The sequence below is a fragment of the Halichoerus grypus genome, chromosome X (genome assembly GCF_964656455.1).
Source record: "Halichoerus grypus chromosome X, mHalGry1.hap1.1, whole genome shotgun sequence".
Classification (NCBI taxonomy): Eukaryota; Metazoa; Chordata; class Mammalia; order Carnivora; family Phocidae; genus Halichoerus; species Halichoerus grypus.
The window spans coordinates 17319696-17345206 of NC_135727.1; the positions used below are offsets into that span (position 1 = coordinate 17319696).

A 25511-nucleotide genomic window follows, 5' to 3' on the forward strand; every position below is an offset into this window, starting at 1 on the left:
CATGGTAGTGAGTTTCCTGAATTTTCTCTTTGCCTCACATATCCCAGACTGGCTGCTAGAGAAGCCAGCAATTCAGAAAACAGCAATGAGAGCAGACAAATATAAAGGCCTGCTCTCCCTAGCCAAAGGACCAGGAAATGGGCAACCTAGCAAGATAGAAAACTATCAGGAAAAACTGTGACGCCCCCACCTCACCCCTGCCAGCAAAGGCCAAGTGGGGAGCCTGACCCTCTACTCCAATCTGGCAGTAACCAGGCAGTATCCCCTCCTTTCCTCTCCCAGAGCAGCATCAGGAAAAAAAAAAAAAAAACAGCTAAAACAGGAGGTTTGAATAAGATCCAGAGTTTCATTACATGATACCCAAAATGAACAGTATTCAATTGGAAATCAGCCCTCATACCAAGAACCAGGAAGGTCTCAAACAGAATGAAAAAACACAATCGATGGGTGCCAAAACCAAGATGACAGGGATGTTGGAATGATCTAACAAAGATTTTGAAACAGCAGTCATAAAAATGCTTCAATCAGCAACTACAAACATGTTTGAAACAAATAAAAGAATAGAAAGTCTCAGCAAAGAAATATGAAGTCTCAGCAAACAAATAAGAACATATAGAGAACAAAATGGAAATTTTAGAACTGAAAAATTCAGTGGATAGGCATAAAAGAGCAGAGGGGACAAATGAAAGAATCAGAGAATTTGAAGATATAACAACAGAAATCACACAGAGAGAAAATAGACTGGAAAACAAATGAACAGTGCTTCAGGAACCTGTGGGGCCTTAACAAAAGATATAGCACTTATATCATTGGAGTCTTAAAGAGGAGAAAGAGAATGGGGCTGAAAAGCATTTGAAGAAATAATGGCTGAAAATTTCCAAACTGGAGAAAAGATATAAACCTACACATTCAAAAAGTTGAGAGGACCCCAAACAGGATGAATCCAATGCACACTCAGACATATCATAGTCAAATTTCTGAAAACTAAAGACAAAGAAAAACAATCTTGAAAGCAGACAGGGGAGAAAAGATATTACTTACAGGAAAACAATGTTTCAAATAAAGAATTGGCACATTTTTTTCAAGTGCTAAACGTGCCAACCCAGAATCCTATATCATGCGAAAATATCCTTCAGAAATGAAAGGAAAATGAAGACATTCTCAGATGAAGACAATCTAAGAGAATCTGTCACCCTCGTACCTACCCTAAAGAAGTATCTAAAGGTTGTTCTCTAAACAGAAAAGAAATGATAAAAAAAAAAAAAAGAAAAGAAATCTTGGAACATTGGGAAGAAAGAACACAATAAAAACATGAATAAATTAAATAGACTTCCCTTCCCCTCTTGAGTCTTCAAAATTATGTTTGGTGGTTGAAGCAAAAATTATAACACCGTCTGATATAGTTTTAAATGTATATAGAGGAAATATTTAAGACAATTATATTATAAACTGGGGAGGGCAAAGGGACATAAATGGAGGTAAGGTTTCCACACTTCCCTGAACTGATAAAATACCACCACCATTAGACTGTGACAAGTTATGTATCTACAGTGTAATACCTAGAGGAGCCACTAAAATCTATACAAAGATATACACTCAAAGCCATGACAGATAAATCCAAATGATATTCCAAAAAATATTCAATAACCCACAGGAATGCAGGAAAAAGAAAACAGAGAAATGAAAAACAGAAACAAAAAATAAAATGGCAAACATTGACCCTAATATATCAACATTAACATTAAATGTAAATTGTCTAAATACACCAGTTAGAAGACAGAGATTGGCAAAGTGGATGTGTATGTGCCACACAACTGAGCTGTTTTTGAAGCAAAATATGTGAAGCAAAAACTGATAGAACTGAAAGGAGAAATAGATAAATCCACAGTTGTAGTTAGAGATTTCAACACTCCTCTCTCCACAATTGATAGAACAACTAGACAGAAAATCAACAAAGATATAAAAGAACTAAGCAACACCATCAACCAACAGGATCTAATTAACAGTTATAGAACACACTACCCAAAACCAGCAAAATACACATTCTTTTCAAGTACCCATGGAACTTGATAGACCACATCCTGAGCTATAAAACAAATTTCAACATATTTAGAAGAATGAAAACCACATACAGTGTGTTCTCTGACCATTATGGATTCAAATTAGGAATCAATCACAGAAAGATAACAGGAAAATATCCAAACACTTGGAAACTAAACATACTTCTAAATAACCCATAGGTCAAAGAGGAAGTCTCAAGAGAAATAAAAAAAAATACATTGAACTAAATTGAAAATAAAAATACAACATTTCAAAATGTGTGGGATACAGTAAAAGCCATGCCGAGAGGGAAATTTATAGCACCAAATACATACGTTAGAAAAGAGGAAAGGTCTTAAATCACAGTCTAAGCTCCCACCTCTAGAACCTAGGAAAAGAAGAGCAAAATAAACACAAAGGAAACAGAAGGGAGGAAATCATAAAGAGCAGAAATCAATGACATTGAAAAGAGGAAAACAATAAAGAAAATCAATGAAACAAAAAGCCAGTCCTTTGTAAGAAATCAATAAAACTGGCAGATTTCTAGCAAGACTGACAAAGATAAAAGAGAGAAGAAACAAATGACCAATATCAGGCCAAAACAGGAGATATTACTACAGACCCTGCAGACATCAAAAGGATAATAAAGGAATACTATGAACAATTCTACACACATAAGTTTAACAACTTTGATGAAATGGACCCATTCCCTGAAAAACAGAAGCTACCACAACTCACCAAAAATATAGTTAGTAGCCCTATAACTATTAAGGAAATTAAATCCATAATTTTCGAACTCCCTGAAAAGAAATCTCCAGGCCCAGATGGCTTCACCAAAGAATTCTACCAAACATTTGAAGAAAAAGTAATGCCAATTATACATAATCTCTTCCAGAAAATAGAAGTACCGGGAACATTTCCCAATTCATTTCATGAAGCTAGTATTACTCTGATACCAAAACCAAAGATAGTACAAGAAAACTACAGACCAATATCCCTCATAAATATAGATGCAAAAAATCCTTAACAAAATGTGAACAAATAGAATGTATTCAGCAATATAAAGGAATTATACACCATGACCAAGTGGGGTTTATTCCAAGTATGCAAGTCTCGTTCAGTATTCAAAAATTAATCAGTGTAAACCACCATATTAACAGGCTAAAGAAAAAAAAAGGACATGTTCACATCAATTGATGCAGAAAAGGCACTTGACAAAATTTAACATCCATTTGTGATACAAATCTCTCAGCAAATGAGGAATAGAGGGGAACTTCCTCAACTTGAAAGAGGGTATCTACAAAAATACCCACAGCTAACATTATGTTTAATGATGAAAAACTGAATGCTTTCACCCTAAGATCAGGAAGAAGGCAAGCATGTCCACTTTCACCACTCTTACTCAACATAATTCTGGAAGTTCTAGCCAGTACAATAAGGTCAGAAACAAAAATAGAATGCATACAGATTAGAAAGGAAGAAATGAAACTTTTCCTATTTGGTGATGACATGATGATCTACATAGATAATTCCAAGGAATCTATTTTTAAAACTTCCAGAACTAATAAGTGAGTTCAGCAAGGCCACAGGATAAAAGATAAACATACAAAAATCTATTACAGGAGTGCCTGAGTGGCTCAGCCAATTAAGCGTCTGCCTTCAGCTCAGGTCATGATCCCCAGGATCAGCGGGGAGTCTGCTTCTCCCTCTACCCTTCCCCCCTGCTCGTGATCGCTCTCTCTCTCTCTCACTCTCTCAAATAAATAGATAAAACCTTTTTTTAAAAAATCTATTGTATTTTTATACACAAACAATGAAAACATGGACACCAGGATCAAAAATACAATGCCATTTATAATTGCCAAAAAAGACTTGGATGTATATCTAACAAAATATGCATAAGACTTATATGCTGAAAACCACAAAATGCTAATGAAAGAAATAAAAGAAGATCTAAAAAAAATGGAGAGACATACCATGTTCATGGATTTTGAAGGCTCAGCATAGTAAAAATATCAGTCTCCCCAAATTGATATACAGGTTTAACATAATTCCTACTCAAAATCCCAACAAGAATTTTGTAGGATTTTATCTAAAATTTATACAGAAAGTCAAAGGAACTAGAATAGCTAAATTTAAAAAAAGATTAAAGTGGGAGGCATCAGTTGGCCCAAACCTACAGTCTGTGTGGTATTGGCAGAGGAATAAACACATAGACCAATAGAACAGAATAGAATCCAGAAATAGACCTACATAAATATGCCCAAATGATTTTTTTTTAAAGTACAAATGCAGTTCAATGAAGGAAAGATAACCTTTTCAACAAAAGGTACTGGAGAAATTGGACATCCATAGGCTAAAAGAAAAAAAAATAACCTTGTATTAGTAAGGGTTCTCTAGAGATACAGAACCGAGAGACAGAGAGAGAGAGAGAGAGAGAATGTGTGTATAGAGAAAGAAAGAGAGATTTATTTTAAGAAACTGGCTCGTGTGATTGTGGAAGCTGGCAATTCCAAATCTTCAGGATAGGCCAGGAGGCTGTAGACCCTGGGAAGAGCTGACATTGAAGCTCAAATCCAAAGGCAGTCTGCTGGAGAATTCCCTCTTCCTTGGGAGAGGTCAGTCTTTTTCTTAAGGTCTTGACCTAAATGGATGAGGCCCACCTATATTAAGGAGGGAAATCTGCCTTATTAAAAGTCTACTGAATTAAATGTTAATCTTTTCTTTTAAAAAAAAGACCTTCACAGCAACATCCAGGTTTTTCACCAAATATCTGGGAACCATAGCCTAGCCAAGTGGACACATAATTAACTTCCACAAACCTCGTCCTAAGGCTCATACCTTATACAAAAATTAACTCAAACTAAGTCAATGTAAAACTATAAAACTTTAAAAAATAAACATAGGAGGAAATCTTTAGGACCTAGGGCTAGGCAAAAGGTGTTAGACTTCATACCAAAAGCAAAATATATAAAAGGAAAAATCAATAAATTGGACTTGATCAAAATTAAAAACTCTTGCTCTGTGAAAACCCTGTTTAGGGGATGAAAAGACAAGCTACGAAGTGGGCAAAAATATTTGCAAACCACACATCTGACCAATGACTCATATCTCAAATATATGAAGAACTTTAAAAAACTCAACAGTAAACAAAACAAAACAAAACAAAACAAATCCAATCAAAAAATGGGCAAAGGACATGAAAAGACATTTCAGCAGAGGAAATGTAGATGGTAAATAGATGAAAGCACAGTCACCATCATTAACCATTAGGGAAATGCAAATTTAGGCCACAACGAGGTGTTAGTACACACCCATTAGAACAGCTATGACCAAAAGTAGTGACGATACCAGATGCTGGCGAGAATGTAGGGAAACCAGATCTCTCAGACGCTGCTGGTGGGAATGCGAAATGCTTCAGCCACTCTGGAAAAGAGTTTGGCAGTTTATTCTTATAAAACTAAACATGCAATTACCATAGGACCCAGCAATCACACTCCTGGGCATTCATCCCAGAGAAATGAAACTTACGTCCACACAAAATCTTGTACATGAATGTTTATAGCAGCTTATTTGTAATAGCCAAAGACTGGAAACAACCAAAATGTCCTTCAATAGGTGAATAGTTAAACAAACCGTGGTATGATGAAAAGGAATGGACACCAAGTTGGGTGGATCTCAAGGGTGTTATCCTGAGTGGCAAAATGGCTTGCACAAAGGTCCCCACCCCTCACTCCTCACCCCGCTAATCATTCTAGATTCAGTTCCCTAGGATTTAAAAGACAAATTGGCCAAAAGAAGCACCCCAGGTGATTTCAGTTTTGTGGCAGTGGATGAGGAATGGCCATCTCTAAGGCAATGTTTCTTATATATTTGTCGTTATCGTCCCACATCTACAAGACACACAACACACACACACACATCCAAGATGTCAGGATTTTCATGCTATGGGATCCTGCTTCTATTGACTCATTTTCAAAGATGAAAGATAGATTGGGGCACCTGGCTGGCTCAGTCAGAAGAGCGTGCAACTGTCGATCTCGGGGTCGTGAGTTCGAGCTCCACTTTGGGTGTAGAGATTACTAAAAACAAACAAGCAGGGTGCCTGGGTGGCTCAGTTGGTTGAGCAACTGCCTTCAGCTCAGGTCATGATCCTGGAGTCCTGGGATCGAGTCCCACATCAGGCTCCCTGCTCAGCAGGGAGTCTGCTTCTCCCTCTGACCCTCCCCCCTCTCATGTGCTCTCTCTCTCCTCTCATCCTCTCTCTCAAATAAATAAATAAAATCTTTAAAAATAAATAAATAAATAAATAAATAAAAACAAACAAGCAAATAAATAAATAACAATCAAACCTAAAAAAAAAGATGAAAGATAGAGACCCACCTGAGTTGCGCTCAGATGAGGGGAGCAAATGGTGGCTGGTAGCAGCATAGGGAAAAGAGTAGCTGGCAAGAAGGGAACATAAAACCAACAGAGTTGTAGGGACAGGATGTGCCGACCTGGGCTCCAGCTCTGTAGCTTTGGTCTTAACCAGGCCATTGACACGTGCTCCCTATCTTCCCCATCTGCAGCCCCAGTTCTGAGCCTTCAAACTGATGTGGAAATGTCTTTTTTTCAGGGAGGCCTGGCCAGACACCAAGACTAGGTCAGCTCCCTGTGTTATACACTCTCATAACACTTGAAGCTAGCCTTGGTATCATTTTACCACAGTTGTAATGACATGTGTTGAGATTAACCGTTCAATGTTGAATAATGATGGGTGGGTTTTTCTATTGAAGGTGTCTCTGATTTGGGACTGTAAGCTCTTATTAGCGTAAGGACCCTGTCTTAGTTCACTTTTGTATATTCCAGCACCTAAAACGGTGCTGGTCTGAAAAAGGTGCTCAGTACATATTTGTTGGATGAATAAAGGGAGGGTAGCAAGACCCTAACTGAATGAAGCATAGTTACTTACAATCATGTTAAGGAATATAGACTTTGATGTGTATTTATTTTCTCTCTTACAAAATAGGAAAAACATTACTTACCCCACTCATCACATCAGAGGAGACTGAACAGATACGGAGATGCTTTGGAGTAAAAAGCACTGTTCAACTACCCGGGCTAATGCTAATGAAGCCATGGCTTCCTAGCCTTTGAGCTTCGGAGGCCCAGTGTACATCCTCTGAGGCAGGGAATCCAAGCCCCGAATGTGCTTTGTAGGACAGCGTGGGCATCACCGCTCATGTGGCCATCACTGGGGGCTTTCTTTCCACCCACCAGGGATCCCTCCGAATCCTCCAGTAGAGCCCAGGGGTCGGTGGGAACATCTGCTAGGTCAGAGTGCCCGCCCATGCTAAATAAGGATGGCTAGGTATCAAAAATTACGGTTTCTATGACCTCTATGTATTTCCCCCAAGGGAAGAATGAGTTGCAAGAGCACAAAAGATTTGAGAGGCGACTCTCCTTTAGACTTTGACCTTAGGGCCCAAATGCTGTCCGTCACGCTTCTGCGGATTTCCCATTACCTGTCACTCACATGGGAGCCCTCCCCACCAGCCAGTAAGGAGGGCTGGGGCAGCGGGGGGTGGGGGGTGCCGATGTTACACGTCAGTACATTTCAGGGACAAGTCCAACCTGTTTAGCCTTTAACACAGAAGCTTGCCTTTTCTTCTCAATATCCCATGATTCAGCCCCAGGCCACCTAGGTTCCCCCCATGCCCTAGTCCCTCAGGAGAAACCCGGTCCCTGCTGGCTGAGCTCCACAGTCAGTCCCCAAGTCACGGCGAGTGCTGTCCTCCCCACAGCCACCTGACACCAGAGCTGTTGCTCAACGCTCCCTTGTTCCCACGCCTGGCCTGCCCTGCTTGAAGTTGCTTTTCTCCCTGTCCTCCCCCTTCCCCCCCGCACTAAGTCAACTTCTTCCCAAGCTGCTCTTCTGCTTTCTGCTGTTCTTGATTGAATTCATCCCAAGTTTCTCCTCACTTCCTCCAGCCTGAGCTTTCTCTGTCCTTGAGGATATTCCTCCGGCCCCCTCTTCCCTCGCGGACCAGATGAGAGGGGTTTGCGGCAAAATAGCTGTGGTGCTGGGAGGGGCTCATCGAATCCCACTCAAGGCCAATCTCTGCGAGGGGGTTGGACCCCACTTTCCTGTGTGCATACTTTTGGTGCATGAACCTTATTCAAAGTGCCCTGGGGAAAAAAAAATACAAGCACCAGGATCCTTATACCTTGGGCTTTTCTAGGCTCAATGACATTTTTTTAGGCAAGGGAAAAACCGTATCAGTTCTTAAAAACAAAAAGTATGTTGGCAGGTGCTTTATCCTGCCTGAAACTTGCCCTTTTCTCCTAGCTTGGAGGTTAAGAAGGGAGAAGGGGAGAACAGCCACGCTGATTGGAATGCCCGTGGCCTCCCCACCCTGCCTGCCACATGAAAGCCTGGCGGGCCTCTAGATAACCTGATGGGCCCAGAAGCCTTGACAGAGGCCTTCAGAAGTAGCACGTGAGTGAAGTGAGAGACAGAGATCATTGGGAAGCATCTGGCCGGCACTGCCCCTCACCCTTGGCCTCTTTCCGCCCTGTGCCTGGGCCCCCTCTTCATGAAATTGTCTGGGAGAACGGACGGGTTTATCGGATCGGGACCCACATAGGCGAGGCTTCAGGAGTCATCTCGCCAGGCCTCAGCCCTGCTCACTTGCCAGGACGTGCCCCACCGGCGCAAGTCCCGTAAACTAACCCAGGCCTCGGTCTCTTCCTCTCTAACACGGGTGCTTGGCATGCTCTAAGTGCTCCATAAACGTGAGCGTGGAGGAGTGGGGGGCGGGGGGCGGGGGGGGAGACAGAAGGAGGAGGAGAAGGAGAAAGTGACAAGATGACCTTGGAGTCTGCCAGAACAGTAGGGCCTGGCCGTGGGAGTCGGTCTCCTTCCCCTGCCCCGCTCCCATTTGTGGCTCAGCTCGAGACGCCCTTCGTTTAACAGCTGAGACTTTGTTCCCAAACCCACAGGTGTGCTGTCCTGCGCACCTGGGTGGAATGTTGCTCTCGCCTTCCTGCAATTACCAAATCGCTTTAAGGGGAATGTTGTGCATGTTTTCGAACGAAGCCTGCGCTTGTGTTTGCTCACGGTGAATTTTAAAATTTAGAAGATGATGAGCTTGTTTACTAAATAAATATGTGTGTTTGGATCTGTTTGTCATGTCCTCGCTCGCGGATGCCTTTGCGCCCTCCCGTTGCTGTGGGCTCTAGAAGCAGGGGCGGGGGGCAGGGGGGTATGAAAATACCAGAAGCAGGGGGCCGCGGGGCATGAAAATGCCAGTTGTTGGTCTTCTTGGACCCAAAAATTATTTACAGAGCACAGGATTTACAGTCAGGAAGGTTTTTTGTTTTTGTTTTTGTTTTTGTTTTTACAGGAATGGGCAAATCCTAGATACTCTCTGTATACAAACCTCCTTTCCAACAGTTATGAAAGGACCTTTTAACTTTAAACGAGAGCCCTGTTGGCGGTACATTGTCACTGCTAAGTTCCATCAAAACATTGCATTGAGGGGAAGGTCACATGGGAATTGCCACCTTTGGGCCCTGAAATCTCCCCAGTAATGCTGTGACTCCGGAAGGAGGCCAAGGTCCTTCTTTGCGCCCCTGACTCACTCCCCCACCCCTTGGGCATCTAATGTCAAAGCGTAAGCCAGTAACATATACCGAGGGCTAGAATTCAACCCCGGGTCAGGTCAACTTGAACAGCTCTTTCAATTCTACCCTCCATGGACGCTGTCCCCTCCTGCAGCTGTTCCCCACCAACTGCCATTAGGCCCCAGTTTACCCCCACCTCGGGGTCCCCTGCACACACTCCCTGGGGCTCATCCACCGACCCAAGAGCTGGAACTGCCTGCATGGGAAGTCAGCCCTGGTTTTCTCCAGTATTTTCTATTTTCACAATAAAAGGGCAACTTATAGAGACTGCTCGCTCTCAGCACGTGGGGAATGGGATAAAAGCTTGCTGAGTCAGACCCCCCAGAACCAGATCGAGCCAGAGATGGTGAGTGTGGAACCAATCAGAAAGCTACATGTGTTCGAAAGGGCTGGCTTAAGGGGTCATTTTAAAATACTTTCTTTACTTTTAATCACATCGTGTAGGGCAGAATTCTCACACTCTTTTTCCAATTCCTTGTGGATTTTTTTTTTTTTTTTTGGAGATGTTTTGCCTGCTTTTACGTGCCATTGGTAGAATTTGTGGGTAACTGGAGGTTTGGTGGGAAAACCAGGCTGGGGGCTCACAGAGAACAAGAGGTAAAGAAATTGAGGATTCAGGATCCAAATCACTGCTGCTTCTGTATTGAGAGGTTATGACACAGGCAATTAAGTGTATATTAATTTCCCAGCAATGTGGTTGGAAAATCAGCACATCAAATAAAATATTTAACACCCAGGAAAAGCCAAATGCATATTCTGCGTGTGTGTCCTTAAGTGGTATTTTTATGGAAGGAAACCTTATTTGAAACAAATGTCAGAACAGAAATTGAGCTCATGAAAGGCGCTGAGAAACCACAGCACATAAGGTTTTAAACGTTGCCCATAAAAAGCATCATCCTCAGCCTCAGTCCCTTCCGCGGTCAGCACGCGGGTCCGATGCTTGTGTCGATCTACCTGTGCGTACAGTTGTCCTCACTCATTTGCACATGATTCACGGCCAGACCTGGGAGTCAGGCTGCTTCCACGTGTGAAGGAAGAACGGAAGTGGACCAGTGGGTCTGTCCCCTGGCACGTGGTCTCGGGACAAGGAAGGAACCTCCTCATGGTGGAAGGGGTGATACCTGGAGATCCCTTGAGGAGCTCGCTGAGACCCGCCTTAGAATGAAGCTATTTTCTGCCCGAAGCAGAGAGCCCTGGGGGCTCTAGACCCAAAGTGGGGAGCCCTGATCCACCCTTGAGCTTCTGTCTGGGGATCTTGAAGGGGTTGAAGGCTACTGCACGCAGCGTGTGCAAAAGGAAGGAAGGATATGGGGGTGGCCACGGCCCATGGCCAGGGGAGGCCCCCGAGATAGAGATGTTGTGCTGGCCGAGTCGGGGAGAGTTTGCCATGACTCTCATTTCTTCCTGTCCGTTCCCGGATGCCTGCCTGCCACCTTGCTTTTTCATTCATTTGTACATACATTCCTCAAGTATTTACCGAACACCTATTTCAGGCAAATGCCTGGGCTCGCCAGGGCCGGAGTATACAGGAGACGTTTGTTTTCTTCTCTCGCTCTCAATGGTTCTTCTCTCCTTCTCTCTCCCCATAATTCAGTGGTAACAGGGGTGGACTAACGAGGGGGTGGTGGGGAGGAAACCTGCAGCCAGGCTGTCTGCCCAAGCCTATTCTATAGTTGCCATTTACGGGGCACTTGCTCTCTGCCAGGCCCTGTACGTGAAGCTCCTCATACCTCACTCAATCCTCCAGTCCTGTGAGGTGGTTATTTCAACCGGCCCTGCTTTCGACGAGGAAATGGAGACCCGGAGGGGCAAGTGACTTGCCCAAGGTCACACAGCTAGGACGGGACAGAACCCCAGTTCAAGCTCAGATCTGTATATCTCCAACTCCCAGGCCTTTGAAAAACTCAGTGTTTTTTAGACGTCAGCACAAAAAATAGATTAGGAGCTGTGACAGTGTTTCAGGGCAGTTTACTTGAGTTTCTACATTCAACGATAATAATTTTAATAGTAGCTCCCATTTATCAAGGGCTCGGGTGTCAGGAACCCTACGAAATAGTTTTACCCTCACGGTCTTCTGTAATCATCACACAAAACTGTGAAGTATTAAGGCTGCTATTTTTACTCTCCTCATTTTACAAATGAGGAAGACAACGCTGGGAAAGTAACATGCCCTTGGGGCGCCTGGGTGGCGCAGTCAGTTAGGCATCCAATTCTTGATTTCAGCTCAGGCCATGATGTCAGGGTCGTCAGATAGAGCCCCATGTGGGGCTCTGTGCTGGACGTGGAGCCTTCTTGAGATTCTCTCTCTCCCCCTCTCCCTCTGCCCCTCCCCCCTCCACTCGTGTGCACGCTCTCTCTCTCTTAAAAAAAAGAAAGAAAGAAAGAAAGTAACATGCCCAAGTTTTCACAGCTAGTAAAACCAGAGCACAGTTTCATTCGGGTCTCTGTGACACATCAAAGCCCCTTAGCTACTAGACTGTCCTGCCGTAAACCCTCCAGGACTTTATTACTTTCAAATAATGACTTCTTACTCACCCCTTTTCTGTCCACATAACAGCCTCACCCCTTTGTGCCCTATAAGGTGAATTAAGTCATTGTCTCCTCCATAACCTCCTCACCAAGACCACTTATTAGCCCCAATATCCAATTAGCCAAACCTGGAAGTCCCAAGGATGTGTCCATACAGGGGCAATAAGAACCAGAACATCCGAGTGTCAGATTTCCAGTCACCCTTACAGGTTCATGGAATCTTAAGACGAAGGCAAAATAAAGCCAGAAATTCTTATGTTTAGAAGTAATAAACGCTACCTAAAACTTGATTAAAAAAAAAAATACCCCCCACCCAGGTCTACAATCTCCCACAAGCAGAATCTCAAAAAGGGAGGCAAAAGAGAAGCCCTCCTCTATGAAAATCGGTTTATTTTACAAATAATGATAAGGTGGCCCTTTTGAAAGTATTGCTTATTTAGACGCTCAGAATCTACACGTACCTCACCTTACTGAATGACCATATCCCCTGACAGAGAGAATCCTTCATACTTCTTTAATCCTTCATACTCTTTCACCCCTCATTCTGTGGCACAACAGAAGGGCCAAGGCAGCTGCCATTTTGTACCAAGAGTTTCTCTTTCCATTTTCCAAGGAAGCAAAGAACAAGGAACGTCTCCCTTATCTCCCCGTTCCCTGTCTGGGGGTCATGCCCTCGAGGACTTATTCTATTTCAGCTTCCACCTCTAGGCAGCCAGAAAAATGACTCTGAAACACCCACAGAATGAGCACCTGCTTCGGTTATTGTCCCAATGTGAACATGCTAATCCCTGGGCTTAGGAGGGGTTCGCCTTCCACGCAAAATGGTCAGGCCCTTCTAATGGGTCAGCACTGCTGATCTTAATACCCCAGTCTTGATGTGGAACAGGTGGGCGCCACAGTTGTTCAGCTCTTATTATGAGCCAGAGCATGGCTCGAACAATATAAGATTCTTCATACAGAGTCTGAGAGAACGCCAGATGGTATTATTGGAGGGAAATAAATTCAATTCCTTTCTGTAACATCTCCAGCTAATGGCTTCGACCAGAAATAAAGAGCACCCAGCCCTACCGCTTTCTTTATGCTCACTAAGTAGGCTTTTTTTTTTTTTAAGTGAACACCAAAATGTTTGCAAAAAGCCAACCCAGCCTTAGCTGCGTAGAACACGGTTCTGATGTAAAATTACCCGCTGAATCTACATTTGGCTGTCTGTTCCCCCGCCCCGCACTCTCATCCGAGCCCTGTCTGGAGCTTCCCAAACATCCAGGCTTAGTAAATAAAGCCCAGCCTTCTTTGTAAAGACATGATGAAATCAAAAAAGACACAATCTCTGTCCTTGGGGTGGAATTGGGAATATGCGATCCCCCGTGTCCGTAACAAATGTGAGAGTTGGGGAATGTGTGGTACCCTTTTTCTATTCAGAAAGATTTATTGGGTGAGCCTGCAGGCCATTCTTCATAGCTTGGGGTTGCCATATTTGGTCGCTTTGTACAGAAGCCATACACGTTTCCCTTGTCAAACTAGATAGGGAAGGCCTGAATATACAGTGTGTCCTAAGGTTCATTATGTTCTGGGTACGCATACAGCTCCTGGAACAAATGTGTTACATGGAAATCAGAAATGACTGCTTGTTCTCAAGGAGTCTAAAATATAAGGAGTGATAAAATGTGATAAAATATAAACAGTGATCTAGACCGATCTTCTCCCAGTGCCTTGGAATTTCTGTCTCTCATTTATGGCCTTTCTTCCCCACTCCGTTTCCTCTGCTTGAAAAGCTATTAATTTCCCCCACCTCCCCATCACCCTAGACTCTGATCCCCATAAACAATCTATGCTTTTGTGTGCCCTCTTTTTTAAATACTTTCCCAGTGTTTACTGTCTCAGTGGTGGAATATACTAGAAAGAAAACTATGGAGGCTCCGTGAGCATGGCAGATGCTTCCAGTCCTGTCTTTGCCATTTACAAGCTCTGTGACTTTAGTGAGTTTCCTAACTTCAATCAGTGTTCATTTCCTTCCTTCCTTCTTCAAAGGAATTTTAGTCTCTACGGTCAGGCAGCTGCCTCTGATGAATGGCCCCGGCTAATGGGTGGCCTCGGGTTCTGTCTTTGTTCCATAACTCAGGAATGAAAAGAAAACTTGACCAAGCACAAACTCCCTGCTCAGCTGGGGTCTCACGGGGTCTGCCCTCTCCCGTCTGTGAATACTCCGTCCTTCCTCTTGTCTTTTGCACACCTTGGCCGGTTCTAGAAAGCTTGGTCCTTGCCCCTCACTGCCATTTGCCATCTTAGAGCTTCACTCACCTTTTCCCCAGCTGTGGGAAGTTGCTCCCAGAGGCCCTCTGTGCTTTGGTTTGCTTAGCGACCTCAGCTGAGTGGGAGTTGGTTGTGGCTCCGTGTCCTGAATCACTGGGCCACCATCAGACGCTGGAGCAGAACTCTGCCATGGATCTTGGCACAGGTCAGACCACTGCAGGACTTTCCCTTTCTTTCCACATTGATCAACTCAGAACAACTCACAACATTCTATACGGTATAAAAGGGGGGGAGAGAAGCCAGGCAGGCGGGTGGGAGGCCCCGAGGCCCAGAGGCATATCTCCAATCTTGATGTTGGCCAAGGCTCTCTGCCCTTCTGGGTTCCCATTTCCACAGTTTTAACATGCAATGCCTGTCTTTGGGGAACCTTACGGGAGAGCTGTAAGGATCTAGGGAGATAACAGGAGAGAGCACACGCTATTGTGGGGGGGGGTCTCTGCAAAGAAAAGACACCCAAATACAAGGAAATGTTTGAGACCTATTGCCATAGGTGACCCGTCTATGTTCAAGCAAACTTAAAAATCTTTGGGTTCTTCCATTGCTTAAAACATCGCGAAGAAGCATAAGCATAGAAAAGAAGTCACGACGACTCCTCCTTTCTGGGTTAAACAGAAACTATTTATACTTTGGAGCGCTCATCCTATAGCTGTGCTAGGGCCTCCATAGATGTAGTTCCAAGGAGCAGAGCCCCAGCCTTTTCAATCCAGTGCCAGAAGTTTGGGAAGAGCACCCCTGGTGAGGGGCTTTCAGAGATCGCGGACAACTTTTAGAATAGGAAAGTCTTCCTGACATTACGCTAACCCCACCGCCATCCCCACTCCGCTTCCCCTGTAGACGAGGATCACCAGCACTAGCGTCCCTTGGGCTGGCTCCTCTCATCCTCGCTTCCTGTCTCCGTTCCCTGTAGTCTCACCAGCTTTGTGATTCTGAATGGAATTTAAGGTTGTAGCAAGACATGGAGTCAGAACATTCATAGTTAGTTGCAAGCCCTTATCTCAGGAAGGACACGTGTGTGTGTCTGTTCAGATGGTTGGGAAAATATATTTATTGGTTTGTAAGGGACGCTGTACAAAATACCACAAACTAGGTGGCTTAAAACAACAGAAATCTTGGGGCACCAGGGTGGTGCAGTCGGTTAAACATCTGCCTTCAGCTCAGGTCATGCTCTCCGGGTCCTGGGGTCGAGCCCCAGATCGGGCTCCCTGCTCAGCGGGGAGTCTGCTTGTCCCTCTCCCTCTGCCCCTTCCCCCTTGTACTCTCTCTCTGTAAAATAAATAAATAAAATATTTAAAAATAAATAAATAAAATGACAGAAATTTACACTCTCATAGTCCTGGAAGCTGGAAGTCCAAGATCAAGTGTCAGAAGGGCCGTGTTCTCTCTGACAGCTCTAGGAGAGGATCCTTCTTTGCCTCTTCTAGTTTCTGGTGTTTGCTGACAATTCTTGGCATACTTGAGCTTGCGAATGCTTCATTCACGCCTGTCCCGTGGCTGTCGTCCCCCATGTGCCTTCACATTATCTTCCCTCTGTGTAGCTCTCTGTGTCCAAACGTCCCCTTCTTATAAGAACATCAGTCATAATGGATTAGGGACCACCCCAATGACCTCATTTTAACTTGATTCTTTCTGTAAAAACCCTATTTCCAAATAAGATCACATTCTGAGGTACTGGGAGTTAGGACTTCAAATATGAATTTGGGGAGACACAATTCAACCCATAAATATATATGTAATATATATTATAATTTATATTAAATAGACAGATATAGAAGGAAGGAAGACAGTGACCAGGAGTGTTATATATTATATAATGAATATATTTGCATGTATAATATCCATATACACATGTATTTGCCTATATTATATACATATATTTCAAGTCCTCGCCCTTGAGAAAAATTTCATAAGAGTTCTTTATTCTCTGTTAAGGGAATGATGGCTTGTCAGGGCAAAGGAGACCTCTTTTTGTTGTTAAAATATATTTTAATAGTATTATATATCACATATGTATATATTATCAGAGATAATAATATAATAGATCAGCATTTTATATTTTAACATTATCTATATTTACATATTTATTTTTACTTATTTATATGTTATCATATACAGATGATGAACACAAGTTCAACCCATTAGGTATATATGTTTTTTGCAACGTGTTTGCAACTCGAACTCGTGACCCTGAGATCAAGACCTGAGCTGAGATCAAGAGTCGGACGCTTAACCGACTGAGCCCCCCAGGCGCCCCTGCAATGTGTTGTTTTAACTGAAGTGTAGCTGACTCACAATGTCACATAGTATGTATATATTTGAACCAAATGCTAATTGCGTGAAGAAGGTACTAAGCCAACTCTCTGCCCTGAGTCTTTTGGTATTGCGAGGATAAGGAGCTTTCACACCCAGGATCAGACCTTTGTCATATAAAAGGTACAGATAAGAGGAAGGGAGAGTGATACCGGTGCAATATGATAGCCTATGTGAAGATGGGGTCAACTTCAAAGCATTTTGGGGAGCCCTCCAGCTGGGGGACGTTGAAACAAAACCTGGCGTTGGCCCGGATCTCTCTCTTGCCCCGGATCGGCAGAGCCGAGAGGCCAGCCCAGAGGGAGCCCAGGGGCAGCTTGCGGTCGGGGAGCCTTCACCCCTTCTGCGTCCGATCGTCCGTGCTGGGAGCGGGCAGTGGGCGCGCAGCTGTGCTCCCAGCGGGCACCCGATATGCGGCCCGGGGCTTGAGCTTTCTCCTCCTGGCCAAGGCAGTCCATCCACGGGCCCCCGTCGGCCCAGGGACCCCTGCAAGCCCCTGCCGGGCACCCCCTCGCTCGGCAGAGCCCGTGGGCCCCAGGCTTCCGGCTCTGACCACACCGTGGCTCTCGGTTGCCTGGACTTGGTCTGGCTGGGGCTTGAGAATTTCTTCTTTCCTCCCCGGGGAAAGCCAGATCAGAGGACAGTTGCACCTTGTCTTCTCTAGAGGTGGACCGAGTTTACTTGCCCGAGACCAGCAGAGTGGGGATAGCCCGCGAATCTGTGGCTGACCCCAGGCGGGCTGACACTGGTTTGGGTGCTCGACCGCAGGAAGGAGGACAGCGACCTGGGTGGGGGGTCAGAGAAGAAGTCCTGGCTCTAGCTGGTACGGCTGGTCAAGAGCTCACTGAGGGCGGGGAGTACCGTTGTGCTGAGCAGATGCAAAGCCCTTGGCATCAGTGAGTGGGGACCTTGACCCTTGACCCTTGACAGGGGCCCTGCCCTCTCTACCAAGAAATACTCTGCTGCTCCTCCGGCCCTTCAGCCGAGAGTTTGGGGGAAGCAGGGTGTAGGGGGGTAGCCAGTAACCAGATTCAGGCTCTCAGGGACCGGACGAGGAAGCGAGGGGCAGGTGGCTGGTGGTCATTCACTGATTCCTTCTTTCTTTCATGCAATAAATATTTGCTGAGCACCAAGTAGCCACGTTCTGGGTGGGACACCCATCAGGAGGCTCTGGATTTGGGAAAGGAGCATATTGGTCAGGTCAGTTAAAAATCCCCCAAACAGCCTATAAAGTCAACCGTGCTTTGATTTGGACTTAAGCCACCTTTCCACTAGGGCCGTACATGTGCACCTCGCTTTAAGAAAACCTGTACCCAAACATCCCAGCTTTGAAAGGGAGAGAGGAATGCGCCTGGCCGTTTCTGGAAGCCATCTAGAGCCCTCATTTATTGACACACGTGTATCCAAGAGGGCGGTGAAGCCCTTGAAGGAGCATCTGATTCGATCCCTGCCTTCAGTCGGGAACATCGGGAAATCATCTCAGGCAAACAGGCCTTTATCTGGTCCGGGCAGACGCCCCAGAGACGGCTAGGGGGTTAAAAATGCAGCCGCGTTGCCGTGGGGCTGGGCGTTCTGTGCAGACACAAACTCACCTTGTCTTTTAAAACGAGAGGGGACTCTGGGGCTTGGTGGCAAAGGGTTTAGTTTTCTGAAAAAAAATCAAACTCAAATAAATGATTAAATTAAAACATACACTGAATTAGGAGCATGCCTTGGGGATTTTCCTTACATTTTAGGGAGATTATGAAATCCATCCCTCCGTTCAGCTTTAAAAATCACACTAACTCAGCTTCTCTGCACGACAGGGAAGGAGTTCCCATGACCTGATATTTGCGACTTCCACTAAAATATGGCTTTCTGTATTTATTTGGAAATACTTATGTTCCGTCAGGGTATGGTTTACCCTTGTTGCGTAGCCTCGAGATGGTTTCACTTCACATCGGACCACGCACCTTTTAGTAACGAAAGTTGTGACCCAACGAAAACTTCTCTTACAAGGAGCTTGGGCTCTTACTGATTTCGCAACCTTTATTTGTGCATGAGATGAACCATGACATTTAAACTATGCTTGATAGCTTAACAGATTATAAGAACAAAACCAGATGGCCCAAACAAAAATAATGCTTTGATTGCTTTCAAATTCAATGTCAAAAATTAAAAACAGCTTTCAAAAAGCCTTGGCTTTTTTTTTTCCAGAAATGACTTTGGATTTTATATATATACATATATAATGTTATAGATAATATATATAAAATATATTTGTTATGTATAAAAATATATATTATATATTTATATACGTATATATTCATATATGTATAAAATATATATTTTATATATTTTACTTATATATTTTACATATATACATATTTTATACATATATATATGTATCCCCGAAAATCCAGAAATATATAAACCAAAAATTTAACAGTGGTTACTTTAAAGATTAAGAAGTGTTTTCTTCTGTTTCCTTTTCTGCATCCGTCCACTTTTCTGCAGGTACTCTTAGAATCAGAAAACCTTTTTTTAATGACTACCTTTTCATTTAATTTTAATGAAGACTTTTCTAGGGTTGAGGCAAGGTGTTTTCCTCTGTTGAGAAAGTGGACATTGTTAAGCATTAGCAGTTCATAATTCTTCTGCGCACGATGATGAATAACGTGTGGTTACTTTAACACTGTGCTTTGCGAGGCTGGCAAATTGAACCGGACCCAGATTCTCTCGAATTCACGTAAATTCCACCAAAAGCAGTTATTTAATTTTCGAACTCACTTTAATGTGCCTTCGACATCATTAATATAATCGCAGTCCTCACTTTCTTTGAGAGCAGTGAACCAACGAATTCTTTAAAACTGGGCTTTATCAAAAGAACTTCCACTTTAAAAGCCTCCCGAACCTGGAGGAGGCTGGCAGGACACAGTCAGAAGGTGACGATTTGAATTTCTGAACTACAGAGTTCACAGAGTGTTAGGAGCCTTTTTTCTGTTTCTTGTTTTGTGAAAGAATCTTTGCTCCAGCTCAGATTCATTTTTCTTCGCATCAGCTGCAAGAGAGCGAACCAACTTTGCTGCAAATCAAAACCCTGACAGTTCTATTTCCCCGAGATAATTGCATACTGCTTTGGAGTTTCCTTTTCCCCTCTGTTTCCTTTTGTTTTGACAACAAGATACTGGGAAAACAATATACAATTGATAACTATGCTGTCATGAGTATACTGAATTTTAAAAATAAATAACTGTCGACCCCAAAAGCTTCCAGGAGCCTATGGAGTGAGTTCTTTTTCCAAACCGTTCCAAAACCAGATGTGGAAATGTTTAGCTAATTCCCCTCCCCAATCCCCATGCAAAGGGTTCATATGTGTCTCTAATGACATCAGAGGAGATGGGAAGGCAAAAAAAAACCAAAAAACAAAAACAAAAAAAACACCCCGTCTGCTCTCACCAAGCACAAACAGCACAAAACTAATTTGGTCTGCAGCTTTTGTCTCTTTCAAAAAGGGTCTTTTCTTCCTGAGATTAGAAATGCTCTGTGTTTATGCCAATATCCAATCTCTTTCTTGTAAGACATGAAGAAATAGAGTTCATGTTCCCAAAGTGAAACATTTCATGATTTTTTTGAAATGTAAAAGATGAATGAATGAATGAATGAATGAAAAAGATTTATTAAGAATTGGGCTTATTAGGGAGTTCTTGAAAAAAAAGAAAGGCAAGGAGGAAAACTCTGTCAAAAGAACTAATGGAAAATATATATGCATGGACCACATGGAGAGAAACAGAAAGCCACTGTGCTCTGTCGCTGCCGGGAAAGCAAACATTTTGCATCCAGGTGCCATTAGCAGCTTTGGGTCTGTGGGCCTCTACAGCCCAGCTCAGGAAGGCTTGGACCCACAGCGGAGCCCTGCTCGCTGCACGAGTGCACCGAAACTCACTGCTTCTGGAATGTCGCGGGCTAATTTGCAATCAAGTCAAAATGGGGCTATGGTAATGCAAACCCTGAGACTTGCTTTCTAAATGCCCAACCTCCTCCTCTTCCTCCTCTTCCCCTTCCTCCTCCTCCTCAAGAAGCTGGACAGTGGTCCCAAGGTGAGCACTCCCTTCTCTGCATTTATTTCTTCCTTGTCCTCAGCTCCCCTTAGCGCTGAAGATTTCTGGAGACTTTAAATAGGATTCTGTCCACAGCTCCAGGGATGCTACGAATACCTTCCATTTGGCACCCCCCCACACACACACACAAAACCTGCTCTTCTGGCACCCCTTCCCATCGGTAGCCCCTCGGCCTTCTTCTTCCTCTTCCGCCACTGAGCAGAGCCCACCCTGTCCCTCGCCTGTCTGGTCCCATTCTGCCAGCACGCATCAGCTAGAAGTTAGAAAAGCCAGCTGATGTGATGATTTCGCACTGTGTTGGGAATGGCTTGTCACCATCCACCACACACACACACACACACACACACACACACACACACACACACCCTCTACCCTGGCCTGGGAATGTTGGGCAGCAGGAAAGGGGGGGGCTGCCCAGCGCTGATGACCTGTCCTCAGCAAAACAGAACGACTCCCGAAGTGCGGCACCAAGCTGGGGTTAGCGAGCTCATTAGCAAGTGCATTCTGCTCTCCTCCTGGTCCCCCCACTCCTCCGTCTCGAACGTGGCTCCCCCTGACTTCATTTTTAAGTTTTCTCTGAGCTCGAAGGTGTGCTGTCACACCCAGAGGCATCTTCAGGGACTGCTTCCCCTTGTGTGGCCATCTGCTCCTGCCTGTGAAAAACCGGACAACAGAGAGACGGTCCTGAGTTTGGAGATTTGTGCTAAATGCACCCCCAAACTCCGTGGCGTTACTAAGCCCCTTTCTTCGAGACTGATTCAGTGCAGAGGATGAGGCTTGCGGGATGGCTGTCTTGTTTCTCAGAGGCTCCGGGCTTTTTATAACCCTGTTTGGATTATTCATGAGCGGGGGGAGGGGGAGAGGGAAGATGCTGGAGAAACGGAAGGCTGAACTCCCCCCCAACCCCGCCCCGGCACCGGAACCCAGCCTTAAACTTGGGGTCTCAGTTTAGGGTTGGGACAACCAAAATGGAAGAGAAGGATTGTTTCTTTGGCCTAGTCCAGGAACTCCTTCAAGGGGGAGGTTTTTGTTCAGGGCAAATAGGTCCTGGTTATGAGATGACGGTAAGGGCAGGGAGAAGGCGAGAGAGGGAGAGAAAGCCACTCGGAAAAGCCGCTCAGGGCAGGGTGGGCTCCGTGAGACCCGGACAGAGTGGATGACGCACTGGCGACGGAGCGATGACCTCAGCAAGCATCGGGCGTCATTCCAGAGCCAGCGGTTGGTTTACGTAACCGTTGAGTCATTCTCCAAGACCAACTGGCATCAGGGTTGACTTGCGGTTTGTTGTGGTTGTTGCTCTTTTATTTTGTGTGTTTTGTTTTTTTGGAGGGGCAAGGGGGTCGTCCGTTTCTCTGTTTTGTTGCTGCTACTTCTGTTTCTGCTTGCGCAAGACAAAAAGGCAGTCCCAGGAGAGACACCAGAACAAACCAAGAGGGAAGGAAGGAGCCCGGCAGACCCCTTAGACTTCTCTACAGCCAGCGCCCCCGAGAGAGAATGAGGAGTCATCCAGGAGAGAGAGACGGAGGCACGATCCGCACCCATCGCAGCAGGGGCCTGACTTAGAAACAAAGCCTTTCATGCAGGCCTTTGCGCTCTTCTAGGGGGCCCCTTATACCAGGGGGCCCCTTATACCATGGTTTCCATCAAAGAATGCAGCAAGTTCATCAGTATCAAAGGAAGGGAAAGAGCCCCGTTTTTGCGACTGGGGAAGGGGGAAGATAGAAATGTCTGGGATGCCGTGCGCATAGTAGGCGCTCAATAATAAGAGTCAAAGAATGGATTCGTATAGGCACGGGTGACTTAACTCATCAGGGAACAAAAGTAAAACCCCACACTTACGCATATCCATTTCCTTCGAAAGTTTGGGCGCGTTTCTATTTGGTTTATGTCATTTTCACTTTTTAAAAATGAAAGTGGGGGCGCCTGGGTGGCTCAGTTGGTGAAGCGACTGCCTTCGGCTCAGGTCATGATCCTGGAGTCCCTGGATCGAGTCCCGCGTCGGGCTCCCTGCTCAGCAGGGTGTCTGCTTCTCCCTCTGACCCTCCCCCCTCTCATGTGCTCTCTCTCTCTCTCTCATTCTCGCTCTCTCAAATAAATAAATAAATAAATCTTTAAAAAAATAAAATAAAATAAAAATGAAAGTGGACTCGGACAATATTTGATGATATTCCTCTTCCCTCCTTCTTGTGCCGTTTGTCACCTCCTTCTGATACTGGGTTTTAGATGCATGTCCTTGCTTAGCCTGGCTCGTTTTTCTCCCCATTTTGCTCTCCCCGCCACTCTTTAGGAGGTGAAAGGCAGTAGGACTAGGAAGTGGCCGCAGAGCTTCCCATTGAAAAAGAAGAGACATTAAAAAAAAAAAAAAAAACCTAGCGAAAACAAAAGAAAACTATAAAGCAAAGCATTAGGACTCAGTGAGGTGCAAACCGTGGCCACAAAGAAGATGTTAGGAGCTACCTCGCCAACCAGTGTGTGAGGTACAACCCCACGACTCGCTTTCTTCGATCTGGTGCTCTTGAATTGTTTTCATGTATAATATGAATGGGAAAATGTAAAATTAAAAAGTGGTATTTTTTGTTTCTGCAGTTTCACCATTTTACAAGGTGCCCTGATTGACGTATCGGGGAATCTCTGGGTCTCTTACGATGTTACTATGACAGTTTATGGAGTATCCATTTGCTTGGGGAGATTTCTTGGTCTCTTGGGGAGATTTCAATATGTGGTTGTCAGGAATAAACCGCATTTTCTTCTCCGGCTTTTACTTAATTATGTTTGTTGCTCACCAACACGAGGCAATAGGGAGGGGTGCCACCAGCTTGAATTAAACTGGATCTCCTGTCACCTTAGTTAATGTTTGGCATGAAAACAGTTTCATTTTCTTGGTTGGGGTTGCACACAAAGGGATGCCTTTGCTGACCAGGGTAGACTCTCATTTGGTATATGAAGGATATGCGTTTTATACTGAAACAGCACAGTAAGGCCACTTAGAGAAGACGCTGTGGTCATCTATCACCACGCGAGTTCCAACAGAATTGAAATTCTGTTCTCTCTCACAAGAATGTTTCCCTTTCCTCTGTTTTCTTTGTTTTCAGTTTTATCGAGGTATAATTGACAAATACAACTATAGGATATTGAGGGATGCCTGGGTGGCTCAGTGGGTTAAGCGTCTGCCTTCGGCTCAGGTCATGATCTCAGGGTCCTGGGATCGAGTCCCGCATCGGGCTCCCTGCTCAGCGGGGAGCCTGCGTCTCCCTCTCCCTCTGCCCTTCCCCACTGCTTGTGCCCTCTCTCTGACAAATAAATAAATAAAATCTTTTTAAAAAAATTATAGGATATTGAAAGTGTACAACGTGATGGTTTGACATATGAATAGATCGTGAAAGAATTCGCCCAATCAAGTTAACACATCCATCGCCTCACCTTTGTTCAGAGGACATTTTAAGTCCTACTCTCTTGACCTTTTGGAAATACTTCTTTTTTTTTTTTTTAATGATTGTGTTTGAACTTAAAATAGGAAATAAGATGATGTGCCTTTTGTGTCTCTGTGTGTTCTAGAAATCCTCACCAGCCAGCTTCCTGTTTCCTGAGCGTCATTGCCTGATCGGCCACAGGGATGAAAGTGTTCGAGTTGATAGGAGGGATGGTCATCCTCACCTCTGTGTTTTTGGCCTGTGCCGCACAAAGTCCAATGACTGTGCTGTGCTCCATAGACTGGTTCATGGTCACCGTGCACCCCTTTATGTTGAATAACGATGTATACGTGCACTTCCATGAGTTACACTTGGGCCTGGGCTGCCCTGCCAACCACGTTCAGCCACACGCCTACCAGTTCACCTACCGCGTTACGGAATGTGGCATCCGGGCCAAGGTTGTCTCTCTGGACATGGTCATGTACAGCACAGAGCTGCACTACGCTTCGAAGGTGACCTCTTCGAAGTACATGATCCCAGTGTCCTGCACTGCTCCCCAACAGTCCCCATGGCTTACTCCGCCCTGCTCCGTGAGAGTAGCTGGTGGGACAGGCACCACCACCCAGCACGGTGGGGCAAGCTACGACGTGTTCACCTTGTCGCAGTCCAGCCAAAGGCCTGACTGCGACTGTCCGCCTTGTGTCTTCGGCGAAGAAGAGTGTATCCAGGCCCCCCGGCACCAAGGGGAGGCTCAGGAGGGCCTGCTGGTGCCGCCGTCTGCCTTTGTGGATATTTCTGAAGACTGGTCTCTTCGCTCGGATGATCTCATTGAGTCCATGTGATCCCCAGCTTTGGGGTCTCCTGTAGATGCTTTTTCTAACATAAGTATGTAATATTTTCTCATCTCAGACAAGTAAGTGTTTTTGGTAGCCCCTTTATGAGTGCTTTTGAGAGAGGGCAGTTCGTGGTATTTTCATGAATAAAGCTTTTCTGTATTTTTATATCTTTTTTTAAAAATAAAATTTTGATGGCATAAAACTATCAGTTCAGCATTTTTATTTAATAAACACACATATATATATATATAACTTTTGCTGGGGGCCAAACACTGTTCTAAGGGCTTTATAAACATTAGTGCCTGGTCTCT

The 25511-nt window shown here is 44.7% G+C and overlaps 1 protein-coding gene across 1 annotated transcript in view; it reads left to right on the forward strand.

Annotated features, from left to right (window-relative positions):
* Window positions 1–25292, forward strand: part of PLAC1 (placenta enriched 1) — a 41359-nt gene extending 16067 nt beyond the window's left edge. Inside the window, exon 2 of the mRNA XM_078064248.1 lies at window positions 24510–25292. Within this exon, the coding sequence (XP_077920374.1) occupies window positions 24568–25206 (639 nt within the window). The 5' untranslated portion in view covers window positions 24510–24567 and the 3' untranslated portion in view covers window positions 25207–25292. The remainder of the gene's footprint in view (window positions 1–24509) is intronic.
* Window positions 25293–25511: the final 219 nt, after the last annotated feature.